Source organism: Nesoenas mayeri, assembly GCF_963082525.1.
Source record: "Nesoenas mayeri genome assembly, chromosome: 1".
In the NCBI taxonomy this organism is placed as follows: domain Eukaryota; kingdom Metazoa; phylum Chordata; class Aves; order Columbiformes; family Columbidae; genus Nesoenas; species Nesoenas mayeri.
In genome coordinates, this window is record NC_137541.1 from 203762632 (window position 1) to 203779711 (window position 17080).

Below are 17080 nucleotides of genomic sequence, written 5' to 3' on the forward strand. Positions count from 1 at the left end.
TAGGCTGAAGTGTGTGTCATTATAATGAATTTTTGGATTTCACCATTTCTTTATACAATGCAGGTATGTCTTAATTAAACATAACTATTCGAGATCATATATTAGAATCTGCAGTGTTGTACATCCTCATTTTCCCTCCATACATTGTAGGTATTCTTCATTGAAATTGTAAATATATTTGTCCGCAGAACGACCACTGGCCATGAGAGAGCTGACAGATTTTGCCAGAGCTTCTCCATATTGCAATAATTCTGTTTTAGTACAAAACCGAGTATAGTGCTTCCAGAGAGGCAAGTGCTGATTCCTGCAGTTACACTCTGAACCCTGTATAAATATCGAGTCCTTAGGCAGGTTATCATTTATCAGACTGCAGGTGACAACTGTGATTGATATTTGTGAAAACCAAGTCCAATCAGTCTGAATTATGTGAATGAGGATGGTTTGAAGATGTAAAAAGAAAAACTAGGTCCATTTCATCCATTTCTCACATTTACCAGGACTAGATACCATGTATGTAAAGACTATATATGTATAAGTAGCTGTCCTTAATGATTGTTCTTTCAAAACCTGGAGTCTCCCCTGAGCAGTCCCTGAGTGCCCATCTCTGCTGACAGCTCAATAAGCTTTTTCCAGGTCTGTAGCTTCTCAGCACTTGCCAAGCTTGTTTTGAACATCTCTTCACCTGCCTGCAGCTTTGTTTTACCAATGTTTCTTCTTTTACAGCTGTATAGTATAACCATATTTCATATATATATATATTAGTAGCAAGCAGTTTTTCTGTGCAAAACAATATATTTATGATTCTAGCATCATATTGTGGATGAACACAAGCCTCAAAGCTGAGGCACAGTATGTGATATAGAGGACAATGAGCAGAGGATGATTAGAGAAGGGGCACAGGATGATACTGGAAACCCCAGGAAGATAAACAGCTCAGTAGTAGTTAAATCATTGTATGCTTATAAGCTGGGCAAAGATGGTTATGGGGGTCAAAAAAAAGAACTCGGCATATATAAGAAGCTGCGTGTAATGCAAGGCTGAGTTTCAGAGCGATGGAAAAAGCAAGCTGCAAGGTCTGCTGGGATACATGGGAGCCTCACTGAGTGGGAAGAAGAACACATTAAGGTCGACTCCTCATTATGAAGGGCTGGAGGTCATTGACCACTGGCTGCAGCTTTCCAACCCAACAAGGGGGCGAGGGGCTAGGCACTAGGTAGTGTGTATTTAATCATTTTAACTGTTTTGTTATTAAAAGGTTTCCCTGTAATAGAATTCTCTTCTTTTTGTTTTGTTTTGTTTTAATTGTGTTTATCATAGAATAGTTTGGGTTGGAAGAGACCTTCAAAGCTCATCCAGTCCAACGCCCTGCCATGAGCAGGGACATCTTCACCCAGATCAGGTTGCTCAGAGCCCCGTCCAGCCTGGCCTGGGATGTCTCCAGGGATGGTTCATCCACCACCTCTGGGCAACCTGGGAAAGGTTTCACCACCCTCAGTGTAAAAAATGTCTTCCTTGTGTCTAGTCTGAGGGGTGTTTGCTTCTACCTGTAGTGAGACAGGCAGGATCCTCTTGTTTTACTCCTCTGCCATGGCAATGGGTGATGCTGTGTGAGTGCCCATGTCTCTGCAGGCTGGTGCAGGATAATTCTGTCTGTGCTGTGGGCTGCAGATCATGTTTTGGCGCAGGCAGGCGGTGCCAGGGCATGCAGGCTTGAGTGGAAACAGCATGGAAACATGGCTTGGGAGACAGAGAGAGCCGAGGGAGCAAAAGCAGCGCTTCAGGTGGGGGTGTTGTTTCCAGGAATATCTCAAGGCACGAGTGATCTCAGAGGGAACTAAATCTTTCAGTGCTCAGTATTCAGAGCTGATTGTTTCCCCAGCCTGATGTCCTGCTGCGTATGGGTTGCATAAGGGTGTGTTGTCACAACAGTCGTTGTGTCCAGCAACTGCGGCTTGAGTTTCCTTCTAAAAATACAGCCAAGTTTGGAGGTAATGCGGATGGCAGCATCAGGAATGCGTCAGCAGCTCACTGTCAGCAAGCTGGCAAGCACATCTGGAGAAAGTGCCACGTAAACACAGCAAGTCTATTCTTATCTGATACCCTCCTGTGAAATGCTTTTCCCATTATCACCTTTCTTGTTCTTTCCCTTTATGGAAGGCTGTAACGTGTTTGCAGTTTACTTGAACCAAGTCCAACCCCTTCTGCATGAGGTGCCTAACAAACCACTCCTCTGACTTCTCCATTCTCTGAGCTCTTCAAGCTCATCTAGAAAATAGATTTGCCTTAAGGGCGGGATGAAGAGTAGCTCCTAGATTTTCTTGGGTGAGGAAGGTGTTTAAAGGTGTAGGATCCATCATGAGGAGCACTGTGTTGCCACTGACAAGAGCTGCCTTGACAAATTATAACTGGCACAAACAAGTATAGAGTAATTCATGGGACACGGAAGTCTCAAACTATCATTTAGACTGTTCCTCTTGCTGACACTGATTAACAGAAGTAACTGCTGAATTTGCCTAAGAGCTGAACTCTAATACACCATAGCCTTCCAGCTAAGCTGCAGGGTTGAATGGTCTTGTGTTACTGGAGCTAATTTTAGTCTCGGTGGTGTAATGCAAACAGTCCTTTGCTTTTAAAAAGGCTGCTCACTAAATTCAGCTCCTACGGTTTCCTGTAGGGGCAATTTCTGTGTAGCTCCGTGAGGAACACAGTGATTTGATTTGGCTGGGAAGAAAAAGGAATAGCAGAAGAAAAATTCTGTGTTTCATTTCATTAGTGTTGTCTTCTCTGCTTTGCCATAGGGAAGTCTGTGATGTTCATCATCATTCAGCTCTCCTGATGGCACTCTTAACTCTATGCTAAAATCCTGTGAATAAAAATAGGGGAATTTAAAGTAAGAGAGAAAAAACACAGGCCATGCTGAGTGTATCCTATTCCTACCAGCTGCAGAGGGGAGGTTCCTGACTGCTTTTGATGCTGTGTCAGCTGGCAGTTCCAGCTCTGCCTCCTTGAGGGTTTATAGTATTGCCTGGGAGGTGCAGAAAGTCCTCAGTGACTTCCAGACCCAGTCAGGATCTTCCAGAATCTCATCCTGCTGCTGTTTTCCATAGGAATAATGTGGGGTCACTGCAGTAGCTCTTCCCTTCACATGCTGCACATCACCTCATACTCTCTAAATGACACCATCCCAGGAGAAACTATTTCTGCTCTCAAGCATTATTTTTTTTCTCTTAAAGACCTGTGTTTGACATATTTCGTCATCATTTTGGTTTAAACAGGAGAAAAAGCAACCTTTTAGAGCTATATTTATTCATTTTCATGGACTTCAATCAAGTGCACATGAAGGAGGAAGCACGCTTTGCTAGGTATTTCCTATGTGGAAGTTCCTTCTTTGCCTTATCCTGTCATGATCCTACAGCAGCGACCACTGACAGACCTGAAGCTGGCTGCTGTTCACAAGGAAAAGGCGCTAGTGGCCTTTTTTTCTGCCATCTGGATATCCCAACCCTTCCTTGGGGCACATTTAGTTACTGCCCATGGCAGTAAACATGGAGCTGTGATGGAGCAAGAAGAGCGGGAGATTCAGGAAATGGGAAGAAAAAGCGGTGCAGGGAGGTACCAGTCACGGTTCACATGGTGTCACATCCTTCAGCAACACCTTAAGCTATAGATGTGGAGATTAAGGGTCTGGAGAACCCTTCTTACAGAGACTGAGCTGGGTCTGTTCAGCCTGGATAAGATTGAAAGGGGATCTTATAAATGCTTATAAATATCTCAAGGTTCAGTGTCAAGAGGATGGACCAGACTCCTTTCAGTGGTGCCCAATGATAGGATGAGGGGCAACGGGCACAGACTGAAGCACAGGAGGTTCCGTATGAATATGAGGAGAAATTTCTTTACTTTGAGGTGCCAGAGCCTGGAACAGGCTGCCCAGAGAGGCTGTGGAGTCTCCTTCTCTGGAGACATTCAAACCCACCTGGACACCTTCCTGTGTGATCTGCTCTGGTGAAGCTGCTTTAGCAGGTGGGTTGGACAAGATAATCTCCAGAGGTCACTTCCAACCTCAACCAGTCTGTGATTCTGTGAGATGAACAACTCGATAACTGTAAGTGGCCTCAGTAAGGTAGAAGTAAAGAGAACAACTAAAACGTAGTCACTGTTCTGGTGTCCTCAGCATTGACTACTCAGTTCTCTTGTGAACAGGCTAACAAGGTCAGTTAAGCATTATTTTGTCCAACAGAAGAGGCAAGGCATAGACTATGGGAGTGTAATTGCCTCCTCATGTGCCTAAAGCTTGGTTTGTGAAAAGCAATTTCAAAGTAAATTACGAGTACAATATTCATAGGTACCTTGTCCTTCATCTTTCAGAAGTGTACTGGAAGTGATGCCAATTAAAACCTTTCTTCTTGGTGGCATATTAACCCCCAAATGAACTTCCCAAAGGACTGAACTACAGTGATTTTTGGTTCCCTTTTCTGGATTCAAAACAACTCTTTCCATAGCCTAGCAATTGTTATATCTTCTGTCCTGTTTTTCTAATTCTGTTTTTTTAGTACCACATCTGTTCTAGTCTTCATAAAAAAAAAAAAATAGAAGATTTTACTCCCACAACCTGGTGCAATTTATGGTTATGAGAAAAGCTGTAGTATATTTTTCATAATAAATTGGTTAATATCAGCTGCCACAAACTGGAATGTGATTTAATAAAATTCTAGCAATTCTATTAGTTGGAAAGCATGTAGATGAGAAGTACATTTAAAGGACAAATGAAGTAAGAATTTATATATATATATTTATTTTTTTTACAAATTAAACAGTTTTGAATAATTACGCTTCTCATACATTTCAGTTTCTCTTTGAATATACATGCAGCTCCTGATGGGAAACTTTCTTCAGGTCTTATCTGAAGACAGAATAACATCAATAGTCAATAGTGACAACATCCTCTACCTCATCAGTTGGAAGAAGACTTCTTCATGAAAGAGATCTCCCAGAAAAACAGGAACAAAAGCTGTCATGGGTTGGGACTAATGAAAGTACCAAAAGGAGCAGAGAGGTCAGCTTTTGGTTGTCCCCACAATCTGTATATTCCAAAGTGCAAATAAAGGAGAGAGGTGCACAGTGTGCTTCAGAGGGATGGATAGTCTCTCCTTGAGAAAACACTATTGGATTTCTGCATATAATCAGCTATTTATTTGATTATTAAGAATGGCTAGTACTGTTTGGGCAATTAGCAGGAGGGACAGTATTTTATTTTTTCAGGAAAAGAAAGCAAATCAGTACAATCAGCACTCACCAGTCCTACACAATAGATTCTAAAATACAGAGAATGCCTTTTATGTCTCATAAAAGCAATTATCAGAACAAGAAAAATATATGAAAATCCATGTGCCGAGCTGTTATAGGTTTTTTCTCATGGAATGCGTGTTGTTGATCACTGCTACAGACAAGATTTACCAGTAACATGGCAAATAACTGATTTTGTAATTGTACATCCAAAATAATGAGTCCTCAAAATTGTCGGATCTTTCAGAAAATTCTCATTGGGAACTGATTCTTCCTTTTCCCCACCCCCAAATTTGCTTCTGTATAGAGCTGTTCTTTCATCAGTGTCAGAGGAGTGGTAATTTCTAGCTCAGGAGTTCTTTGATGGATTTTGAAGTCATCATCCTATGCTACTTCTTCCAGCGTCCCCGCAGCTGCCTGCACAGTGAAGGCAGCGATGGAAATCTGCCTCTTTACTTCTTCCCAGGCTCTGTGCTGATCTGTTTTGCTTTCAATATCAAATATGGCATCATAGATCCCCGGGAAGGACTCTCCAGCATACTTGTTGTGACTGCTTGGAGCAAAGATGACGTGTCTGGCGGGAAAGAAGAAAAACATGTAGATATGCTAAATAAAATAATCATTAACAGTGTGTATGTTTATTGTAGGGAACTGTATGTGTGTGTGTGGCAGTTGCACAATCCCCAGTGAAGCCTGGAACTTTCCATAGGGCAGTTGATGGCTCTTTAGTATATTTTGTGCCCTACGGTGCCTGTCCCTGCCTACACATCTTGGTTGTACACACCAGGTCTGCAATCATAGACTCTCCTCCTTAGACTGACCACCTAAGGAACATTCCCCAGGGACTGAGACACCTTGCCAAGCTGGTAAGTGATCTGGGTACCCTTCACAGTCCTCCCTTTGTAACAGAATGAGATGTGCATTTTGAATCATCACTCTAGAGTTCTGGCATCTGAGCCCCTGAGTTTGAGTTGGTTGTGTAGTAACTGACCTCCTAACTAGTATCCAAACCTGTGTTATATAATGTTATCAGAGTGCTGAATAATTTTGGATAAACTCTGTTTGTAGTTGGTTTTCTGCTAAACACTTCTGGTTAGAACAAAATCTGTTTGGAGCTTTTTACCTGCTTAAATTGACTTTTGGGTGCCCCCGTGACAGTGTGCTACATAAAGCAGCTATGAATCCTGTGAAGATCAGAATTTACTAAATCCACAGGAAATCTACCTGTACCTGTCTTTGAAACGAGGAAGCAGCCCCAAGGGCGAAATCTATGGGAAAGGGCACAGATTTGGGACAGGTAGCCTTCTCCTTGGGAAGAGATGGTTTGTTTGTCTAATTAAGAATCAAACCATGTTAATTTTCTTTTGAAAATGGGAATTAAACAAGTCTGTTGAGCTAATGTGGCAGTCTGGAACAGGGAATAAAGCTAGTTATGAATGTACAATGAGAAGAGGAATGGAAACCTCAAAAATAACGAAGCAGTTGAATGATGGTCCAGGGATCTGGGAAATCAATGTGAAAAGAGGGGATAAAAAGTCTCTGGGAGAGTTCTTGAGCAAAACATGAATTCTTCAGAGAAGTTAGTGACCATATTGGAACAGAACTTCACAAAAGTATTAATTCCATCTGTTGGTGGCCTTTTTCTCTCAATGAATAGCTGCAGATCTGCTTTTAAATTGATTTTGTTCATATGAAGCATCAAAGCACATTTGTAGCTCAGGAAATAGTCATCCCAAATCAAAATAAACACTGAAACTACATTAATAAATGCAAGCAAGTTAAAAAAAAAATCCAGACAGCTCTAAATGATACGAAACACTCAACGTGAAGAACTGACCACAACAACCACTTCATTCTTCCCAAAGTGTGAACAACAGTTTATCCTAGCAGGATGGAAGTGTGATTGTCAATTCTACCTGCCTGAGGGACTTCTGGCTTGGTGTGGAAGCTGTCAATCACTCAGTCAGGTATGCCCCGTTATTAGCAAAAGGGGGTTATTGAAAGTAAAGTGAGGTAGTCACACACATGACACTGGAAGCCAGCTGCTTGTCAAGTGTTACTGATAAATGAACCGGGTTTCTATAAAAGGCATTGTGGTGCACTGAACATTGTGTTCAGGAATAGCTAATTAATGATTTAAGTTAATGGAGCATATATAAAAGCAGACAAAACTGGGACAGATAGATCTCTGCAGCACAGTTCACGGGCCTTTATTTAACCTGTGCTCAAAAGTCACTCTCCAGGCAATCTCTTCAAGACTTCTCTCCTCACCTGACCCTCACTACACCTCTCTTTTCCTCCCCTTCTACCCTCATTTCTGCCTTCTTTCCACAGTTGATTCTGTACTCGATCCTCAGTTTGTACAGTTTTAAAAGAGCAAATGGTAGCAGAAGTAGAACCACACACCTGGAAATAAAAGTCTTAGAGTACAATTGCTAATAAAAACAGTGACAGACCCAAGAACAGGAATTAAACACCACAAGACTGGTACAGCCCAGGAGTTTTCCTTGGGGATTATAAACAAAGTCCGCTACTACTCACTGGGTTGTATCTAAACCAATCACTTTAACTGTAATTCATAATGAGGCCTCTACAGCAATTCAACTGACCAGTCAGATAAGGTGGGGTTCACCTGCAGAAATATAGCACCTTAGAATGCTGATGAAGAAACTTGTAGCCTCACCTGTAAAACTGCCTTCCTGGTAAGCCAAGAGGATCAATGAAAGCTCTTTCTATAAGCATCAGCTGATCATTCATGATCCGCACTGCAACTGGACTGCAAAAAACAGAGACAGACATTGCGCACAATGAGGAAACATTTAAACACTTTTCCTCTTGTTTGGACAGAAAAAATGACCGAGATTGTCTACAGTTTTCAAAAAGATGAGGGTTTGCAAACGGAGATATTTAATACATGTTATATTAATGCAGTAGGATTTCTGCGCATAGAAACTCAACTACAAGATTTCACACTATACACAATAAAATGGGAGACTTTATAAGAGTGTCCGATACTTGCTTAGTATTAAACAGCACTGGAAAGATCTCACTTATCAGCAGGGAAAAGGAAGGCTGAGGTTTAGGTCAAGATGAAGACAGCTACATTTTGGTGTCTACTCATAAGCTAAGTGTCCAAACTCTTCCCCTAATCTATACAGTAAACCAGAAAGGACAGGATTCAGTTGCCTAAACACAACTAGCTGGTACCGTATCAGAGGCACAGGAGTCCCATAGGGCCCTCGGGTTTGTGAGCATCATAGGGATATCTTAGCTACTCTGAAGCGTCATCCTGTCACCTTGAGGTGTGCTGAAAGTACCAAATCTGGCATCACCTGCAGCATCTGCAATGTAGCTGTCTAAACACAGAGCACGGTCAAACCTTCACTGCTACCTGCCTTTCCACGCATTACACTAATTTTAATGACAAGCTGATACTAGTAATAAGCTCTAGACCTGTTGCTATTAATCACAGGAATTCATCTTAGCAGCTATTGCCTGACTCTGAGTTCAAGGGGTCTATTCTACACTAATTAGAGAGACTCCTTGTATAGCTACTGGAAAGAAAGAACTGCCAACTTGGATACCTAAGGCAGATATACATATGTATCTAGATAGATAGGTAGATATAGATACATAAATTTTTTTTCAGACTTACTCTTTCTTGTCAACTTGTTCAAGTCTCCTGTGAAATTCAGCAGCAGCCTTTGAGAAGTTCATCACAGCTGAAAAAAGAGGATCTACAAAATGAAGGACTTTGTGAACTTCAGGACATCTGGTAATCCCAATATACATTTAAGCTGACCAGCGGGAGAAAAACTACATTTGTTTTGCTGATATAACTGCATTAATTTTGTTGTCTTTCCATAATTCATTGGTTTCCCTAGTGCAGACTTTAAAGAGCTCATTATGAGAAGTAATAGACAAAGATGTTGTGCAACAAGACCAACAATAAAGCAGAGCTCTTGATAAAGCTTTCATCAGTTGGCAAGGAAAAGACTGTTTGGCATTGCAGACAGAGAACTCTGCAGGTTCCTGTTAACAAAGGGATGCAGTAGGTCCAGGCCATGTGGAATAATTTAGCCAAAGCAGCAGCAGACCTTTCTTTCAATGACAATATCATCTGTGTTGATTTTTCTGTGGAAGGGTCTATTTAGTGCAGACCTGGGAAAAGTATCAATTTATATAACTACTTTTTGTACAATAAGTAAAAGGTGGATGTTACGAGGTGAAGAACTTCTGGCCTTACCAAAATTCAACTAATTTACAAAGAAGGAAGGTTTACAACTTGTACATTTTGCCCACAAGTTTCAGAAAACTTTAGATCATAGAATCATTTTTGTTGGAAAAGACTCTCAACATCACCAAATCCAACCGTTAACCTGACACTGTCACTAAACCATGTCCCTAAGAACCTCATCTACATGTCTTTTAAACTGTGACTCAACCACTGCCCTGGGCAGCCTGTTCCAATGCCTGACAACCCTTTCTGTGAAGAACTTTTTCCTAATATCCAATCTGAGCCTCCCTTGGTGCAACTTGAGGCCATTTCCACTTGTCCTATCACTTGTTACTTGGAAGAAGAGACCAACACACCCCATGCTACAACCTCCTTTCAGGCAGTTGCAGACAGTGATAAGGTCTCCCCTCAGCCTCCCTTTGTCCAGGATAAAAAGCTCCAGTTCTCTTGGCTGGCATCAGACTTGTGCTCCAGATAAACCAGAGTATCTTCTCAGGGCATAAGATTAGGTCATCACCTAAATCTCATCCTCTGCTGGCAATTATGGCCCTTCACTGTTTATAAATTTATTGCGCTATTTTAATGTGATAGGCTTTCTGTAGATGATTTATGACACTATTTATTGTGAGAGGCTTTCCCTTCCCAGGACTCCTACTGAAAGCTGTTTCACAGTCTTATTTGTTCTTCTGTTTCTAGCAAACTTATTTATTCATCACCAGCCTCCACTTCCCTATTCTTGTATTAACATTTTTGTTCCATTTACATAATTAGAGGCAGAGATTTTATGTATGGAACCTGTTTATGGACTGCATTATAGACAGACCCATGCCACTTTCTGAGGGTGAGAATTTACACCGTGTCCATAGTTAAAAGTTTGCCAGAGGACAGAGATCTGCTGTGCTGACATCATGGCTATATCATGGCAACAGATTATATTCCGGAAGCAGTAGGAGGGGATTTGAGAGAAAATAAGAAAGGTCATCTGAAAATATATAAGAGAATTGGTTCTTATGTTGCCTAACTGTTCAGTGCTATCAACCTGTTCAGTTTCTATCAAAACATATTTTCTTCCCCTGCAAATCTTTGCTCCTGATAGCAAATAACTACAAGCACATATTTAATGAAGAAAAATTTCCAGCCTTCATTGTTGCAGAGGAACAGCTGAAAAGTGAATTCAAAGGCAAATAAAAACCTTAATCTATTATTTGAAAGGCAGTTATGTGATTTATTCAGGCTTAACGATCAAGGTTCTGACATTCAGTGTTGTCAATAGGCAATCCTATGAAAGTGCTGACTGAAATGAATTTTAATTTTCACACTATTGTATAAACCTCCTATATATATTTTAATTCAGGATGGTACAAAAAACCAAAAATTAAAAATTTTTTGTTTATTCAAGAAATAATTCAAAACTGATCAGACATCAGATAAGAGCAATGAGAAGACTGAAGAAAATGCTTGGCAAAAAACTAGTCAAAATGACACATCTATAAAGATATTAAGGAGAGGGTTAAGTCATATTTTGGGAAAAATAAAAAAAAGAATCTCAGAACAAAACCAGATGCATTGGTCAGAAGGTAGTTTGGGTACCTTCTAATCTGAAATGAGAAAGAAACTCAAAAAATGAAAATAAATGACTTCACAGAAATTCTGGTAGATGCTATAGCCCTGCAAAAAGAAATAAAGGGTTTGATGTCTCCTTACAAGATATGCTGCAAGAACATATTGAAATAAATCCTTGTGCTATGCAAAATCTCAGACAAGGTGATCCATCACACAAGGCTTCCTCTGTCATGAGTGGCCTTTTTGCAAAAAAAGTGCATCTTTTCAAAATCGAAGGAGCACAGAATATTAGGGACTGGGAGAAACGGTCTGTAATAGTCCACCTAAGCCATTATATGAAGGTTTAGAAGTCTTTTTTAGTTCTTCCCAAATGAGCATTTGATTTGAGCTACTTCTAAGGTTTTGCACAAACCAAGAGTCCTGCATCTCCAAAAAGCTCATTTATGCCTCTAAACCCTGGGTCCACCAGATGGCAAGTGAGTTAGGACTGACTGAAGATCCTCCTTGGTACAGAGAGAAGGAGAGAAAGACTCTGACTGTGGAAGCTGTCCCAGCCTGGGGACCAGAGCACTCTGCTGCTTCACACCCGCTCTACATGCTTCGTTGCAATGTGTTCAACTGCTCAATAAACTGATATATTTATGCAGAAGTGTTAAGAGAGCTGTTCCTGTTGTTTAAAAGTGGTAGCCAGGCACTGAGACTGACGGTGAGCAAGTTTTCCAGGGTTGGATGAGATCTTTGGCTGAGGAGGAGTGGGCACCTCTGTTTCTCAAGTTCCAGGCACTTGACAAGAACATTTAACTTATCTTCTTTTTTTAAGCGAGAAAGTGAGGAGCAGGCTGAGCTATCTCTTTGTTATACATTTGATTGTGGTCCCTGACTGCTCATAAGCACTGTAATAATGCCCACAATTAATAATATGCATGAAAATGGTTGTAACTCTCTCATCTAGGCAATAATGTATTAAACCTGTGTTTAGAAAAAAATTAGATGCTCTTTATTATGATTGAAACACAAAAGTAAGGAATTCAGTTTCAGAGCTATAACAGATATAAAGTGTCAATGCATAACTCTAATTAATACACTTCAGAAATACTCTTGTGATTATTACTCACCAAATGATACTTTGTAATTTTTCAGCTGTTCTTCATGTTTCTTGGCCAATATATAAATTCTATTGCTGTATCCTTTTAAGGCTTCTCCATAATCTCTACAGTCGAATGGAATGACCTGGGAGTCTGCCAGTTCATAAACCAGTTTGCCTCGTAACTGGGCAATTGTTAGCTGTTTCTTGAAGGTGGGGTCATAAAATCTTTCCACTAACTCAAAGGTCTCATACACGGTGTGATAAACAGGATAATTGCTGAATTTGTCTGTTTTCTGAAACAGAGCAAGCAAATTTGTCAGTGCTCTGGATTCTACCTGCAGTTAAGGGACGTATTGATCACTTAATGACTATGATGTTTTGCACAGTTCCCAAATTAAAAAAGCTATTTGCTGCGAAACACAATTTACTGTCCTTCCATTTTTGTGTGTTCATTTTAGGAAACTAAAACAACCGAAATCCACAGACCTTTCCTTCTGCCTGTCCACCTAGACCTGCCTTCAGGTCCATTGTACAGAGATTGCCTCCACTGAAAGTGAGAACAGTTTGTGGCTTTGGATAGCAGAAATCCTCAATCATGGCCCCCCTTCATCTTGCATAGTCACTTCTGAACAAAATCAGAATGATTTGTATATTAAGGGGGTTACTAATAGTGTGGAATTAAATATATACCTCCAATCAGATTCTATAAATATCTTCAAGTGAACTTGACAGCCTATAGAATATACACATCACTGTAACGCGTTCTAGTCTTCAAACATTTAGGTTTCTTGCTACATTTTTTTTTTTTAAGGCACTGATATACAAACCAGTCAATGATTCTTCAAAGCTTTTTTATGAATTACAAATAAATGCTTTTAAAAGGTGACTGCTCAGCACTATCAAACTTCTTCAAGCAACCTGGAAGACTTACCCTGTTCTTGGTGTAACGGACTCTGCCTGACGCAATTCCCAGCCGCTGAAAGTAAGCTTCAAAATCACTGCCCGATCCCAGTTTGTTTATTCTACATGTGGAAAAGACAACATCTTAGTGAGAGCACTTACTTTATAGAATGGAATTAATTTATGCCATATGCAGATTTTTCAAAGAAACGGAGGCCAGTTCTTCTGGAAGGCACATCAGGGACATTAGTAAGATCAGAGACTGAGTGGTAAGGCTAAATTGCTCTAACATATTATTCCACCACACTAATTCAGTATTAAATACTGCTAGGAAGATCTTTTAACAGTAGCAATCCTGATCATGACAGTGACCACTTTTAAAAAAGAATGTACATGTTATGCACAAGAGCCGTATAATCGTATCAGACATGTCTCTTCAATCTTAAAACATCCATCATTTATTTCCAAACTAATATGAATTGGGCAGCAATATATGTAAAGACAGATGTGTTTATAGACTCAGCATATTCCACAGTAGAATCAAAGACTGATAAACAATTTCCATTGCAGAAGACACAATTAGTATTTGTTACTTACAAGCAAATATTGCCATCTGCTGGGTAGGTGTAGCAAGACAGAGGAAAAGAAAATTATAATAAAGACAGATGTAATACTCTAACTATTTTCAAACATTTATTTTAAGTTTATATTACGTTTTAGGTTTATATGTCTAGCCTGGTGAATAATTGGTGTTTCTTGGCTAAAAAAGAAAAAAGCTTCCTCTGTTCCAGATAAAGTTCTTCTCTTAGTATAAATTTCTGCAAGGAACTATTTGTAGCAACAGAGAAAGGTCAGATTTGGTCTCTCTCAGAGAGTCTGATGAATCTAGAAATTCATCAGATGCTGAAAGATGGGGTAATACATGCAAAATGGGGTATACATGCAAAATGGGGTAATACATGGCCAAATCACACAAAGGGGTAGTTTTGCCATGTTGTGAATAAGATTTAACCCTATGAATTACAGGCCCAAGCAGCGTTTTGGAGTTTTAATACTTTAAAATATGAAGATTTAACACCTTCATATATAGCTTTGTAATGTATTACATTTGCATCCACTGCATAATCAAACAATATATATCGTGAGAGCTTTTTAATTACCGCTCTAGGCAGTTTCTTTCAACTGAGCATTTGCTTATCCTAACAATTTTGATATTATCTCATCTAGCAGGGAGACTAAACTGTATATTGAATTCTTTCCCTACTCTGTTCTTTTTTGATTGCTTTCCAAATTGCATTTTTGCTAATAAAACGCCTTTTAAAAGTGTGAGGTTCCATTTTACAGCAGACATAGATGTCAGCACCATTAAAAAAAGAAAAAGGCATAAAATTTTATTTTATGTTACTTTGAAAGATATTGCTAGAGAGTCACCTTGCACTAAAAAGTTTTGTATTGCTGTCATCAGTAGCACATCTTGAAAAATTCTGGAGAGTAGCCATGCTATTATATGATGAAAATATTTGGAAATAAAAAGCAGATTAATAACTTACCTGGGATAGCTATTGTTTTCAATTGCAGGATCTTTCTCAAGCCAGCTCTCATAAAGAGACTTATTTTCATAACCCTCATCAGGGCTTAAAATCTGGAGAGGAAAATATTACAATCTCATTGGAAGTACCTCTAGCTCAATTTATTATCAAAGCAGACTTTTACAGCAATCTGCAGCATTCTTAATCAGCAACATTGCTGTATGCAGGGAAGTACACCTACACTATTTATATTTGTTACATACATTTATGGATCCCAGTCGTGAAAAGCATCTAACGGGCACTTGGAACCGACCACAGGCTGTGGGGAAAGGAGATGAAAAACTCAAGGAGAACAGCTGGAGTTCACCCACTTCTGAGGGAAGAGGATCCCTGGGGATTTCTAGGGCTTCTTACTACCTTATTATAGCACTGTGCATGTACACACACAACAGTATATATATCACTATGGAGCTCATCCAGCATCCAGGGTGCCCCAGCTGCTTTCCTTTCAGCAGGAAAAGAGAGATGACAGCCCTAACCCTGTGGAGGTTTGCCTCATACAGCAGCAGTATTCTCTCAAGAGGCTGAGCCTGGAATTTGACTGCTCTTTGCTATAGGAAGGGTACAAAAGAATTGTGGTAGAAGGAAGGATCAAAACCAGTCATTAACTATATCACAGCAGTGCCAAGGGGACTCAACCGAGACTGGAGCACCGCTGTGCAAAACACTGAATGTACAACTGTAGGTCCCACCCTTGCCTTAAAAAGAAAATCCAAAAGCTATGGAACCTGGATGGAAAAGGTAAGTATTGCTGATAAAACTGTGAAAGTAAAACTATGAAAGCTTTAAGAAAACTTGTGGCAGAGGGAAAAATAAACCAAGACTCAGGCCCCAGTCTCCATCTACACTTATGCAATCTTTAATAGACTTGGTCCTTTAAGTATAAGAATGGTTATGATGTGCAGAGGATTGGGATTTTTTAATTTTTTTTTTTTCCAAAATACAGAGGATAAATGTTCATGGCCAGATACAAGATTTTTGAGACTTAAATTCTGCATTGAAAAATACGCAGACTACAAACTGGAAATCCAAGGAGTTTTGACCTCTGAGATATGTCAGCAGCCAGCAGAAAAAAATGACTTTGTGCAGTAACTGCTTGGCTGCTGTCATTTTCAGGGCACTTTGTTCAAGTTCTAGGGCTAAATTGAAAAAGGCACATTAATAAGAGCAAATTTAACTCTGACATATGGGAGTAAAAGCACTCCATGCTCTGGCAGAGATGTTATTCTGACTGTTCTGTTTATATCAAAACCATTGGCCAACCTTTTTGTACAACACTGAGAGCCCGGTGAAACACTATGTGCCCTTAGATCCATGTCTAGAATCAGCATAAGCTTACTGCTACCACAAGGGAAGACACAGTATTCTATAAGTATAAATAAAAATAAGAAGTGATGAGCAGAACAGGGCAACTGGAGCTGACACTGGCTGGTGGTGACCCAATGTCTAAATCCTGGCAATAGAGCAGGACCAAAACAGACTGTCAACTGCTAAATGTCCCATCTATATGCTGAGGACCACACTTAAATGCAGAGCTCTTTGAAAGATGTGTACATGTGTACACTAGAATTTTTTGGTGAGAAGCAGCTCACTGAAAAACAAGAAGAGCAAAGAGATGTTGGGATGAAATGTCCAAATGAAATTCAATCCCATGCAAAAGCCAAGTGCAAAGCATAGGGATCATTTCAGTCACATTTATGCTGTTGCCAAGAATTAAGCAGAACTCCTGAGGTGCACAGGACTTCTCACTTTTCCTGTTCAAGAAGCTAACAACCAGGGTATGCAAAGGCTTAATGGGTTGAGGCTTTGATGTGTACATCTAGCTTCCTAGCGTCATGCAAAACCAAATGCATTAGAGTTAAAATAGCAAAACCTAGAATATAATCACTCTCCCTTAGTCTTTCTAGCCCTTAAAGAAATTAGGGTGTTATTTTATTAAGATTAGTGGAAAAGACACAACCAATTAGCAAAGGTACAGATTGTAGTCTTTGATTATATTTATAAAAGGCTACCTAAATGCAAGTGAAGAAAAAAAAATTAATAAGATTCCTCCGAAAAGCAGAGCTTCCCTGTTCTAGCTGTTGCTTTAGTTTGTCATCCTCTTTTGATAATCCAATTCACTGCAATTTTTAGAGACCTGGAGAATAAAGATGTTTGAACCCTTAAATGATTTTTATTCTATGATGCTAGAAGCAGTCAGCCAAGCTAAAGATGCGTCACATTTCTGTAGAGTCTATCAGTCATCTGAATACATATTTGTATGCTAACAAAAAGTTATATTAGTTAGAAGTGGTCCATCAGCAAAAGTCTTTTGGTATCCCTGACTTGTCTCCAAGAGTGCATCAAAACATCTTTTTCCTTGGGAAAATTCCAACAATGTATATGAACAATCTTACAGAAAAGTTCAAAAGAGTTTAAATG

General features: G+C 39.8%; 1 protein-coding gene across 1 annotated transcript in view; it reads right to left on the reverse strand.

Moving 5' to 3' along the window:
* Positions 1-5667: 5667 nt before the first annotated feature.
* Positions 5668-17080, reverse strand: part of NAALAD2 (N-acetylated alpha-linked acidic dipeptidase 2) — a gene marked incomplete at its 3' end in the record, with an annotated part of 34183 nt that continues 22770 nt past the window's right edge. The window contains exons 14-19 of the mRNA XM_080356797.1: positions 14621-14712; positions 13102-13192; positions 12199-12463; positions 8939-9020; positions 7967-8059; positions 5668-5857 (exon numbers count right to left, since the gene is read on the reverse strand). Of these exons, the coding sequence (XP_080212923.1) occupies positions 5668-5857; positions 7967-8059; positions 8939-9020; positions 12199-12463; positions 13102-13192; positions 14621-14712 (813 nt within the window). The remainder of the gene's footprint in view (positions 5858-7966; positions 8060-8938; positions 9021-12198; positions 12464-13101; positions 13193-14620; positions 14713-17080) is intronic.